This window comes from Melopsittacus undulatus, chromosome 1, assembly GCF_012275295.1.
Source record: "Melopsittacus undulatus isolate bMelUnd1 chromosome 1, bMelUnd1.mat.Z, whole genome shotgun sequence".
NCBI lineage: Eukaryota > Metazoa > Chordata > Aves > Psittaciformes > Psittaculidae > Melopsittacus > Melopsittacus undulatus.
The window spans coordinates 120568601-120580715 of record NC_047527.1 but is presented as its reverse complement, the minus strand read 5'-3'; the positions used below and the strand labels follow the sequence as shown (position 1 = coordinate 120580715).

Here is a 12115-nt window from a genome sequence, read left to right as displayed (position 1 = left end):
ATTTTATCTTATACATGACATATGAATAGCTTTGAATGGCTTCTTCCAAGGATTGTCTTCATTCTTCCCTTTCCAGTTACCAAAGGTCAAATTCTGCTCCACATGCTTTGTTAAACCTGAGGCTGTTCTTATTCCTTTGTGTCAAACGGTGGCTTCTCTGACCAGCTGTAAACAATTAGTCGAACTATCTGACCAGAATTTAGCAAAGCTGGAGATTGAATTAAATTCTCCAGCTTTTCTAAGTAAGGAAGCTGGAGGGTTGTTTTGAGAGAGCACTATATAATAGAATTTTGTATGTATTTTGATAAAACCAAACATCATTCTTTTCTATGGATGTATACAGAAGTTGCTTGGAATACCTACAGTCTCAGCTTTGTCCTAAGTAGTAAGTTTGAGCATACTTTATGAGTAGCTAATGGACAATGCAGAAGACAAAGGGATTATCACTGCACTTGCCTCAGCATGTTCCACTAGAAAAATGAATTTATTATTTTCGTATGATTCCTGACATCAAAGGGCAGGTAAGATTCTGAATTAACCTTTGGCAAACATTATTCTTCATCTCTCATATGGCTTCTAAATATTTATTTTATTTCTACAAACATAAATTCTAGTGCATTGACAACCACACTTTTCCTGTTCTGTTAGAAATTTCTTAGATTCACATTGCAGACTAGCTTCCTGTGTTTTACAGAGTGTTTGCTTCTGTCATGCATTACTGATTTGATACACAATGACACTCATTTCAGTCTCTACAGGCCACCATGTCCCAACTTATTTTTACAGTAGTACATTAAGTGCAAATAACATAGCCAACTTTTAAGTTGAATGGAGTTATAACCAGGAAAATACAAAATGTGGTATCCCTGTAGCTACTTAATTTGTCTGCTGTTTATGGTCAGTGTACCAAGTCCACAAATGTACAACAGAATCATTAGCTGCAGAATCATTAGCACCATATATTATATATTTTTTTTAATATGTACATTGTTTTGCTGTTTGTTTTATTACTGGAGCCATTACCAATTACAATCATCATTCAGATGATCCCAGCAACAGGTGGCATCATCAGCCCATGTCTTAGTCAACTCATTCAAGGAGAGTGGTAGAAATGCTCCTGATGCTGAGTGAAAATACTAACTACTGCATAACATAAACGGCATAAAAAACAGATACTATGAAATGAATTATTCATTTAAAACTTTCAGCCAGACCTATGCAACATAAGGAAAGTGAAGTTTAAATAGTTTATATGAAAATTCTTGTAAAAGCAAGTGCATTCAGAAAGCCCTTTACATGAAAATCTCACCAAATCAATGTCAAAATTCAAATGTCTATTTTTAATGTTTTTCTTCCAGTCACACAATTGTGCTCTCCCTAGAGTAAAAAGTAAAATACATTTACCTGACGTGAGTTATCCCACTGGAATAATTTGTGCAAATAAAGCTTAGCACATGGCAAGTACTGGAGGCTTAGGTCAAAAGCATGGAAAATTTCCAGCATCAGAAACAAAAGGACGTGTTCATGGAATAAAAAATGGAAAATGTTTTATCGTTTTAAGTAAACAGACACACCCAGTTTTTAGTCTCAGATCTCCATCTTTTTTTAGACTGTGCCCAAGCCTCAGGAGAGATTTACCTTGTAAAGCTCCCTGCAATTCTGCTTGCCCAATTGCCTAAATTCAAGGCCTGTTGGGAATACACAGCTTCTTTCTGCTTCATGTGCCAAGGTCCCCATTCTGCAGAATAAAACACAGGATGCAGGCAATAAGGGGGAATGGGATGATAAATACTCTAGTGGTTGTCCCACTGTAATTTTGAGATTTAATGAAGGAACAAACAAACACGGCGGGGGGAAGCATTCCTGGGTTTTGTGGTGTAATTATTTATTGACTTTATGGGGTCATCTGTAACAACGCTTTATGATTTTTTTTTTTGCCTTTGAAAGAATTAGGATTGAGACAATGAAGACCTTGGATTTTGCAAGGTGTGAGTCAGAAGAAATAAATGATCCGATACCGTAACAATGAATAGAGTGTAAAATGAATGTTTCCACTTTTTGTCTTAGAAAAAGTTCAAACTGCATACTCCTGAAGTTGAAGTGAAAAATGAGAAAGAAACGGCTATGGGAAATGTGAAAACAGAGCTTGCGGGTGAACATTTCATGGCCTTGAGCAGATTTTCATACATAGAAAGGAAATGTCCATATTTAAGCTACAGTCTGGAAGTTACACTGGTTTGATTGGTTTGTGTGTTATCTTCCCAGCCACATCTGATCTTTTTTATCTTTTTCCTAAAACATGGGAGGAGTAGTATGCATTTGCAAAGCAGAACTACAATAGGAAGTATAACTGCTACCATAAATGAAGGTGGTGTATACCAAATAAATTGATTAACATCAACCCACTTATTCCAAGCAAACACCAGTGCGTGAACAGTGCATAGCAGCAGAGCTAAATATCCCATCTTGCTCTGAAAAGAGAGAGAAAATAGTAAGCTGTTTTTTCCAACTTGGCAAAAATAGTACTTTGTTAAGCAAACATGGAAATCAGGAGGGGCCTCAACCAACACACCTATATCAAAGAAAAGAGACTGTTTGCTTTAAAATAAAATTTAAGAACTATAATTCAAGAATCCAACTCTACCCCTTCTATGCCACATTTTTCATGCACTGCTATTATACTTTGCTAATACACAGAAGAGATTACAGATTACAGGCTATTCCTGAAAAAGGGTCAGTTCTCAATATCTCAATTTGTAGATGTCAACTGTATCCCAAATTACTTTACTTCTTTGATAAATTATTGTGATTTCAAAAGCAGATTTACAAATGGTTTAATTGATTATTTGCAAAGAAAAACTGTAAAGTCAATATCAGAAGCTCTAGTAAGTCCAGTATTGTGACAAAAGCCATTGCACAGCTACAGGAAACTGAAGTCTTTCATTCCATTACAGTGAAAAATTTGGCTTAGGATGTCTATGAAATAAAGGAGTAAAGGATTTTTTTATGCTAGAATTACTAGTAATTTTGAGATTCTTGCTGCATAAGAATCTTGATATTGTTGTAAAAATGGAATTACCCATCAGTGAAGACAAACACTGCCTTTCCAACTGCTAAATCTACAGAATCTGATTTTCAAGTATAAGTTTATTTGTTTATAAAATGAATCTAATATAGTAGTTATTACTCTTCTGGGTTTCTTCATCATATTAATTTCGTTCTAAAAGCAGTCATGCATTCAGAGGCTCTCTCCTAGACCTCTCCATATATATTCTCTGTAGAGCTGAAAACTTTTCTTACAAATTAGGTACTCCACAGAGTGGGCAGAATCTCAGACCAGTAACTGCTGGAAGATGCATATTTCAGAGCTACTTTTCAAATTCAGATCAAATTTTCAAATGTCAGGTACTTATTAAGTTATTGAATTTTAAGATTTTGGTGTTCAGGGACCTAATTCAACACTTTCTTAACTTTAGTGTGATTGTACTGATGCCAGCAGAACCACACCTCATTATTACTGTGTATGACACAGGATAACTAAGAGCAAATGAGATACTTAGGTGAACAAAACAAGCACCTCTGTAGCAAATTAAGGACTGGCTGCATTTGATTATGTATCTATTCTAAGATGTCTCCTTTTCAGGATATAACTTTTGGTGTGGGTTATGAAGCTAATAGAAAATCTTTGCATATATTATTGGGCAGAAGTCTTCCTCTGTACTTTCCAATCACCTGGTACTGCTCAGACAGTAAAGAATTGCCAAGGTAGCTCCAAGGGAGCAACAAGTATTTCTCCTTCTGCACTGTGGTATATAGGAACAGCACTGGCTGGTTCAATACCACCTACTTCCAATTCAGCAGGACACAGGACATTCCTGAAACATAAGATACCCAGAAGGTGACTTAAGTGCCTTCAGCACCAGAGGTCTTTGACCTAAGAATACGTCCTGAAGGGACAACTGCTGCTCATCACAAAGTCAGAGGAGCAAAGAAGTAGTTTGGTGTTGTCTTTCTTCCCATTTTATACTCTGAACCTGACAGTCTTTTCTCCTGGCAAAGTAACAGATGAAATAAACATTTATTGCAAAGCAACTGACAGAGTATGAAACAAACTCTTTGGCTGGTTTCTCTAACTTCTCTGTGTTTGATATTTCTAACTCCTAATGATCTTAGCTGACAACATGCAGTCCTACAAGTGAGGACTAATGACATGCAATAATGACATTTATGCATACCTGAATGTAGTGGAATTCTCTCCAGGTCAAAGAGTGACTAACAGATGGAATTGATGTTATTGCCAACAAGGCCAGCAAAGCAAGTCCCAGAATTCCTAGAGACACATAAATCTCCATTCTCCAAACATCATGTTCAATCCAGGCATTTTCTTTTTTTTGTTTTACCTGCCAAAAAACCACCATATTTAACATGAAAGACTGGCATACTCTGCCGTTTGTATGAAATACAACTATTTTCACCATAATATTCAGGAAATAAGCCAAGAAACACAGTATTTCTGTTTGCTTGAATGTTTCTGAATGTAACTGCTATTTACTTCTGATGACAAAGTCTGCACTGCAGTTACGTGCAAAGCAAAGTTGGACTTTAAATTAGAAGAATTTAGACTTCATCAGTATCTTGGCTTAGGAGAGACTGGTTCTGAGGCCTGTTAGCCTGCCTTCACAGCAGGAGAAATCTTACTCTTTGATGAAAAAATTCCATCTACGGCTAAATAACATATCTGAGAGCTTATAACAACAGGAAATATATTAATAGCGGTATTTTAAGGAGCTAATTCGGCAGGCATTCTTAATGATATCCTGCCAAGATAGTTGTTTAGCTCTATTTGTTTAAAAACAACAACTTGGTACTTTCAACTTCACTGAATACAACAGCTGGTATGGATGAAAAGGTTGTGATTTTAATAAACTGATGTCAAAGCTTTCCTTATTTATGACAACTTGCAACAGCCCTTTGATGCTGCTAGTGCTCACCATGGTGTAATATGCCCCAAATTATGATAGTTTCTGCACCTTGAAGACTGGAATCTTAATGAAATTTCTGGTAACCCATTCAAATCAGTTTACCAATACGGCTGATTTCAGTTTTCAACAGGTTCAACTGTGTACAGAATTCATAACATCATACTGTGCCTTTAAATAAAACTCTAGATTAGGCTTCAGGGGTAATAAAATGTACATTTGCAGTCTATACCTTATATTTGAATAGTCCTTGCACTCAATGTAATATGCAAGTATTAGGAACTCTCTAGTCACAGAAAATCTTGGAGAGCTTTGCAAGCCAATTATTGTCCATGACTCAGAAGCATGATTGAAATTCTATCTTTTAACAAGTTAGTGGGCATCATCCCAATTGTGGAGCCATCAGTGTTCACAAATCTAGTTTGTGGCAAATACAGATTATTGCTATTTAGCTCAGCCCTAATTCACATTAGAAAGAATGTGGCTAATTCACGTTAGAAAGAAGATGTCTAAAAATGGTGCGTGTTTAGTTTTTGTAGACAGATTCCACCTGGGCAGAGAAGGTTAATCCACACTAATAGTGTGCCAAAGATTTACATGTTCCTGTGAGGCAGGTATAATTATGTGCATTTTGCAGAGATAAAAAATTCCAAATGAAGAAAATGACTTATTTAATACACACTGGCACAGCTGTGTTGACTCTTGACTCTCTATTACATTCTTTAACAACTAGGTCCTGCTCCATCTCTTAACAGTGCTCTGTAGGGTTCTGCTTCAAAATCAAAGGAAGGCTGAGAAAATGTCTTTCCCCCCATCCAGATTTGCTCGAATTATCAAACCAAGGATTTTCTGAATACAGTTTTTTTTTCTGAATAATTCTGTTTGCATATCCGGCATACCTGCTGGAATGCCCAGTTCAGCAGCTTGTATCTGTATGATCTTCTCATTGGATAGCATAGGCTATAGCAGGCGTGCATTGCAGCGAAGAAGAAACTGAGAAGTCCAAATTGCTTTCTTGATAACATCCATCTATCTAGCCACTGAGGAAACCTTTTATACTTGGTGCCAAAGTACAACTGGAAACCAGCAGCTAATATTCCTGGTAAATATACTAGTGCTAAAAGGGTAATTGAAACCACTGGTAAAACCTTGTTTATGACAAGGATCGGAACTTTATAGAAAACATTTTCCTTTTTTGTTATAAAAGGATATATGACATCTCTCACAGAAGTGTAAATAAATGTTAATAATATGAGCACGGATGCTATCTTCATTGGTAAGTGCCACTTGGGGAACAGATCCTGCTTGCAGTGTCGTTCTGAAGAGTGTTCAAACTCACTGAAATGGTGTGCTCGATGTAAATTAAAAAGTGCAGCTGCTTCTGATGGATTGGTGACTTGCATATCCACATTCTGGAAAGGACAGAAAGGAAATACCAAGTGAGTTCAAGAGAAGATTGAAATTTCACTAATGGCAGTATTTGCCATTGTGGCTTTTACACTGTACTGCACTGAAACCATATACAAAACATGCACACTATTATAAACAAAGTAGTTTGAAAACATAGCATTTTAAACATAGTAGTTAAGCCAGGCACTTTTAACATAGATTTCTCATTCTTCATTTATTATCTGTGGTAATTTCAAAATAGATTTTAATTTTCAGGAAGTTAACTACACCACAAGGGAAGATGGATTACTTTATGTGAAGCATCATTACAGCTTCTTATGATATGAGCTACAGATTTCAAATGTCAAATTTCAGCTACAGACATACTGATGTAAGCCAAATAATATGCAAAATAACAGCATCCAGAGTCAAGATATTAAAATATTTCATTCAGTCACTGCTATTTTCATGACATTTAATTGGAAAATATAGATGTAAATAGAAATATTTGGGATCCAGCATATTAGGCAAGCTGCACATTGGTCAACCCTAGCATCAAGTCCTGTGGTCTCCTTCCTCTCCTTCACAAAGTCTTCTTAACTTTTATGAAACCTTGTGAAACGGAGTCACTTCAGTTAAAAAGCTGATTTTTCCACTGCCGAATAGGCATGCCTTGATTCTAGTCTCACAGATCTTGGCAGAATTATCACAGACTTCAGAAGGGGCTAAGCTCGTACAAAATTTTGGAGTAATATTATAAACTGTATTACATGATGATAAAAGATACATGGAAGATTAAAGATTCATGGAAGAGGTATATGACCACTGTACATACAAAATGAAAACACGTGTATCAACAGCAGGACATTGCACTTGATGCATCAGAGAGCTGACCAGGAGTGGAGAACTGATAACGTTAGGTAATAAACAGGTAAGTTCTTTAATATTCTTGTGAAATACAAAGTAAAACTGAACTAATGATGCAATGGCTGAGCTTTAGAATGGCTAATGTAGCAGATGTCCTGACCTCCAGAAGTGAAACAGCACTGTCTGTTTTGAGAGAGACAAATAGTAGCTTGGAAGTTGTAAATTAGCATCCTGCTAAGGTACAAGAGATCCTCCTATCTCAGCAACATTATCTGTCTTTATGCTCAAGAATCAGATACCATACTGAAGCTGATCAAGGGGACAATTCAAAAAAGTTACTACTTGTAAATAAGGTAAGGCTAGGTAGATGTGAGTCTTGAGTTCATTTTTGGAGAAACACAGGTGTTTTGTTTTAACAGAAAGATAAAAAATGTACAGTGCTCTCTTTTAAATATCCCAGTTGGAGATGAGGTAGCCCCGACGGACAAAATCATATGAAAGATTGCAGTATTCTGGGTGACATTTGAGCTGCTTTTTTTTTACAGAACTTCATCTGTTTCGCAGCTTTTTAAACTTTTACCCAGGTTTTTATTTCTTTTTACTTTTTAATTTTTTTTTTTTTTTTTTTTAACAGAAATATTACCAGGTTGCCAAAGTTTCCTGTATTTCTTCTCGGCATGATGTTCTCACTTGCATTCTGATCAATGGCATGTTTATCACTTTCCTTCATCTCCATTACAGAAATTCCCTACAAAAGCAAACACAGAATGTAAAACAGGTTTTGAAAAGCCCTGAACTTGAACTTTGGGGCCTGTTTTCCCTCCAAATGTTTTCTTCCCTCTCCTCCACCCATCTACTAGAGAAGGTGGGTAAGTACATCTTCTGAAAAGGTAACAGAAAAGCTTGCTTGTTTTTTCAGTAAAGCAGAGACTGAGAGTATATGAATAAACAGAACAAAATCGTCAATGAAAAATAATATTTAAGCTAAATGCCCATGTCACCAGTGGAATGAAGGTATTAACTCAGGCTGAAAGCTTTTAAATGATAGCAAGTAAGTGTGAAACAGCTTACGGAAATAACATGTAAAATGCTATGAAGATGGATTTTTAGAAAGTTCATGAGACTTGCTGATCCAAGAAGCCCATGCAAATGTGTTGTTCCTAATATTTTTTAGGTTTTAGGACTGGTCTACCTGACAGTCAGTGGCTTTAGAGCTATATTCTTCCTTTGAGACTGTTAGGAAATTCCAGCTGGAGCTTTGCTCATGCTGTTTCAAGGTATACCGGCAGTACTCATCACCCACAAGAAATGGTTCTAAGCTATTGAGGATTACAAGAAATCAGAAATCAGGGAGAAAAAGAATAAATGAGGGAGAATAGATAAACTGATGGATGTTTCTGAAAATCCATCCTAGGACAGCAGGAAAGACTGTATCTTGAAGGCTGTAAAGTAACAACAAGAACTGCATCAGGATCCCATGTGTGCATCCCACTGTTGCACACTGCAGGAGGAGAGGTGCTAGCACCACATCACTGGAAGCTCCAGATGCCATACTACAGCCTGATTTTCTGTAGTTACCTTTAAAACAGTGATGAAGTAGCTCTTCCATGTACCTTCATACTGAACAGCTGAATTACTAGATATGAAACTGTTTTGCTAACAACTCATTCTTTTGCATTCATAAACTTTTTGGGAAATTGTATGGACAAATCAGACTTTGACAGTTCACCTTTTCTTACTGTGTCTGGTTCTTCAATGGATAAGTCCTACAGCCTTGTACTGTTTGCTATGAGGGTTTGCTTTCTGCCAGGCCACGAGACTCCTAAAGCCAAAGTATTCTTTTCCTAAGTATTTCACTTTGGATTTTTCCCTCCTACTAGCAAGTTCTCCCTTTGGGCATAACCTTTCAGCCAAGTGCTGCAGAGTAGGGTCAACAAGAGCTTCTGTCTGAAGGTCAGGCTGTTAACCCTTCCCTACACTAGCTAATGGATGTTTTGTGTATCCTGTACACAGATAGCATGGGCTGAGGAAGGCACTTTCTGTTTTTCCCTGCTATTCCTATGGCTAGTCCCAGTGACTTTATCAGAAGTTTCAGGGTATCAGATATCCTCATAAACTTCAGCTCATGCAGTTCCATGACTAGTCAAGAATTTCAACAGCTGTATGTTTCAATATACTGTATTTCTACCTGTTACAATGGCAATGCCAATAGAACTCACTATAACATACCTACCTGGAAAAAAAGAGCAAGAAATAGGGTGAGCTCCAGATCTACTTTTAAAAGAACTCATTATATGAAGGGCAGTCATATTCTTTACTCTTTTTGGGGCCTACTCTCTCACTTTTGCAGTTTAATGTTTTTTTAATAAAAGGACATAAAGTTACAGACTGACTTTTTGTTCTTTTAAATAATGAGACTGACTTCTTAAAATTGTTAAAACAGTTTGTGGCTTGGATCTTTTCTGCTGTTTCATTTTTATTTTGTTTTTTTTTCTGTATTGATCTCCACTGAGCTTTCAACTGTTAATATCCCCAGTCTATGTGAGCTTACACAGTGATACCAGTCACTTCAGGAGCTTTCCTCTTTTGACCATCCCACTGTCTTGGGGGTCCAAAAGCATATTTAGATTGGGAAGCTCTGTGTGGAAGAGCTTGACTCACTTGATTCTCATGTGCTATCATTCCTAATTTAGAAAATTTAGAAATGAAGAGCCCAGTAATGGTTTTCAGGCAAAGGTTTGTATTGATGAAGATGTACCATGATGAGAAACAAAATATGCATGAGCTGGAATGCCAGCTGCTGATCCTGAATGCTAATTTATTGGTTATTTTGGGAAACAATGTTTAATACCATGTTAAATACAGCATTAATGGGTTATGCAGCAGAAGACAAAATGAAAAAAAAAAGAAGAAAGTGCGTGTAAATGAATGCATGTGCTGATCCATGAAAATACGTGCTACAACCATGTGACTGCATGCAAGGAATCATAGGTGCCAAATGACAGCAGGCCCCTTGGCTTGTGATACCAGTTTTAACACAAAATTATTTCTTTAGTAGGCCCAGTAACAAAGCACAGTAATAGCCTTGAAAACTCCTAAATACAACTCACAATTCCACTATTCATTGTCCTATGAATTGTCAGAAAGGAGTCATCTACAGCATGCATTTTTTTGGAATACCTCTGAAGAAAGAAATTTAGGAGTCCTGTGGGAGACAAAAGCTTGTCATTTATAGCCCTACCTAACTCATAACTGTTACTAAAGACAACGGCTGCAGTGATGTCCATTGGCAGTGCACCCCCCTTCTGTGCTGGGAGGCAGCTGAGGATGTGGATGGAGGATATCCATCTGCAGGAAGCCAACACTGTGAGTATGCTACTGCATAGCAAGAAAGCAGGGTCTATAAGGCTGAACCAATGAATACCCATACCGTGCAGACATTACCTCGAGAAAATCTCATCCGAAGTCAATGAGAGGTTTTCCCTAGTAAAGAGTTTCAGGGCTGGCTCTCTGAAAAAAAGACAAATGGGTAAAACAAATAGGCTATGATAATGTGGATGAGGTGTTGGCAGAGGCACGGGACAGGGCCCACTCCTTTGGCACTATTTGAACACGACAAGGTGGGAGCGTTAGGGATACCTGCCTCGCTCCTGCAGTGCCCGGCGCACCGCGCAGGACGGTGTAAGCACACGGAGAAAATAACTTTCCCTTAACTTATTCTTCAGGAATTCTGCTGAGCTCTGTAGAAAACCTAATGAAAGGCGCGGGGGGGTGGGAGCAGGAGCGCGTCGCTCACCGGTCCTCCTCGGTCACAGCCTCCGGGGCAGGGCTGGGTGGGCTGCCAGCCCGACGCCCGGCGCTGAGAGCCGCTCCGCAGAGGAGTCCGAGCCCGAGCCTGAGCCCGAGCCCGAGTCCGTGCTGTCCCGTCCGGTCCCGACACACGCTGGTCGGGCGCGGCCCCGCTCCGGAACCCGGCCACGCGGGCGCGCTTGGACGCCTCCCCAGCCGTTTCCCAGTCTCCCCTTACCCCGGGGCTCACGCACCTCGTCCCGCAGTGTCTTCTCCCTGCCGGAGGCCCAAGTGCCCCCCGCAGGGGCCGGCGGCGCAGTCAGACTTCGGCTCGGCAGGGGGGCAGCCCCTAGCGGCAGCGGTGCGGGGACCGGTGCCCGGCCGCGGCGCGGCTCTGTCGGGGAAGGCGGGCTTAGGTCAGAGGCAGAGCGCTCGCCGGACTCTAAGGAGGGGAGCGGAGCGGGGGGCCTGGCCGCAGCCTGCACCTCCCCTCCCGGCCCCGCCTTCCGCACCCATCCCGCTCCCCTCCTCGGCGGTGGGGTGCGAGCCGGAGTCACGTCCTGTGTCCCGAGCTGCGGCAGCGGTGGGCATAGAGGGGCGCGGAGCTGCGGTGCCGGAGAGGAGACCCCGGAGTACCCCGGTGGCTGCCCCAAGAAGAGCCCGTCTGTAGGTCTGCTGGGGCCCCGGCTGAACAAAGGGCGCATTCACCTGCGCCCTCTCCGCCCCGCAGGAGGTGGGGAAGGAGGAGGAGGTGAAGGAAGAAAAGTGGCGCCGAGATGCTCTGTCTCCCCGGCGGCCCCTGTTCCTTGAGCTTCCCTCCAGCCAGCAGCCCCGCTCCCGCTGCCGGGCTGCAGGCATTGATTCTCGGGGGGTGCTGCAGCACCTCGGGGCACCAGAGCTGCCCTCACCGCGCGGGCTCCCGCGAAAAGCGGCCCTTTGGGTCCTTGCCTGGGAAACCTCCTCGCCTTCCAGTTCGTTTCCTGTTCCCTGCCGGTTCTTCCAAACTTGCCGCTGTCCCAGCCTGACACAATACTGTATTAAATCCTGCTTCTAATACGAGCAGTCGGCACTTCATAATTCTCTCTCCCTTG

The 12115-nt window shown here is 40.4% G+C and overlaps 1 protein-coding gene across 3 annotated transcripts; it reads right to left on the bottom strand.

Annotated features, from left to right (window-relative positions):
* Positions 1-570: 570 nt before the first annotated feature.
* On the bottom strand, positions 571-11743 carry STEAP1 (STEAP family member 1). 3 transcript variants are annotated; one of them, XM_031052486.2, is made up of 6 exons: positions 11279-11415; positions 10680-10745; positions 7879-7983; positions 5879-6391; positions 4236-4400; positions 571-2471 (listed from the first exon to the last, which is right to left on the bottom strand). In XM_031052486.2, exons 3-6 carry the CDS (start codon positions 7969-7971, stop codon positions 2214-2216), a joined length of 1029 nt encoding a protein of 342 aa, XP_030908346.2. In that variant the 5' UTR covers positions 7972-7983; positions 10680-10745; positions 11279-11415; the 3' UTR covers positions 571-2213. The 3 variants fall into 3 exon arrangements, with proteins under 3 accessions (XP_030908346.2, XP_030908345.2, XP_030908347.2); XM_031052485.2 differs by lacking the exon at positions 10680-10745 and having other exon boundaries at positions 11279-11743; XM_031052487.2 differs by lacking the exon at positions 10680-10745 and having other exon boundaries at positions 11263-11374.
* Positions 11744-12115: the final 372 nt, after the last annotated feature.

What these genes read in the sequence shown, in the direction of transcription:
- STEAP1 (XM_031052485.2), bottom strand. Translation starts at nt 11,728, where the DNA reads ATGCGCCCTTTGTTCAGCCGGGGCCCCAGCAGACCTACAGACGGGCTC. An exon ending in AGAAGACACTGCGGGACGAG is followed by an intron (nt 7,984 to 11,278) that starts GTGCGTGAGCCC and finishes TTGCTTTTGTAG; the next exon opens with GGAATTTCTGTAATGGAGAT. An exon ending in CAGGAAACTTTGGCAACCTG is followed by an intron (nt 6,392 to 7,878) that starts GTAATATTTCTG and finishes TGTCCTTTCCAG; the next exon opens with AATGTGGATATGCAAGTCAC.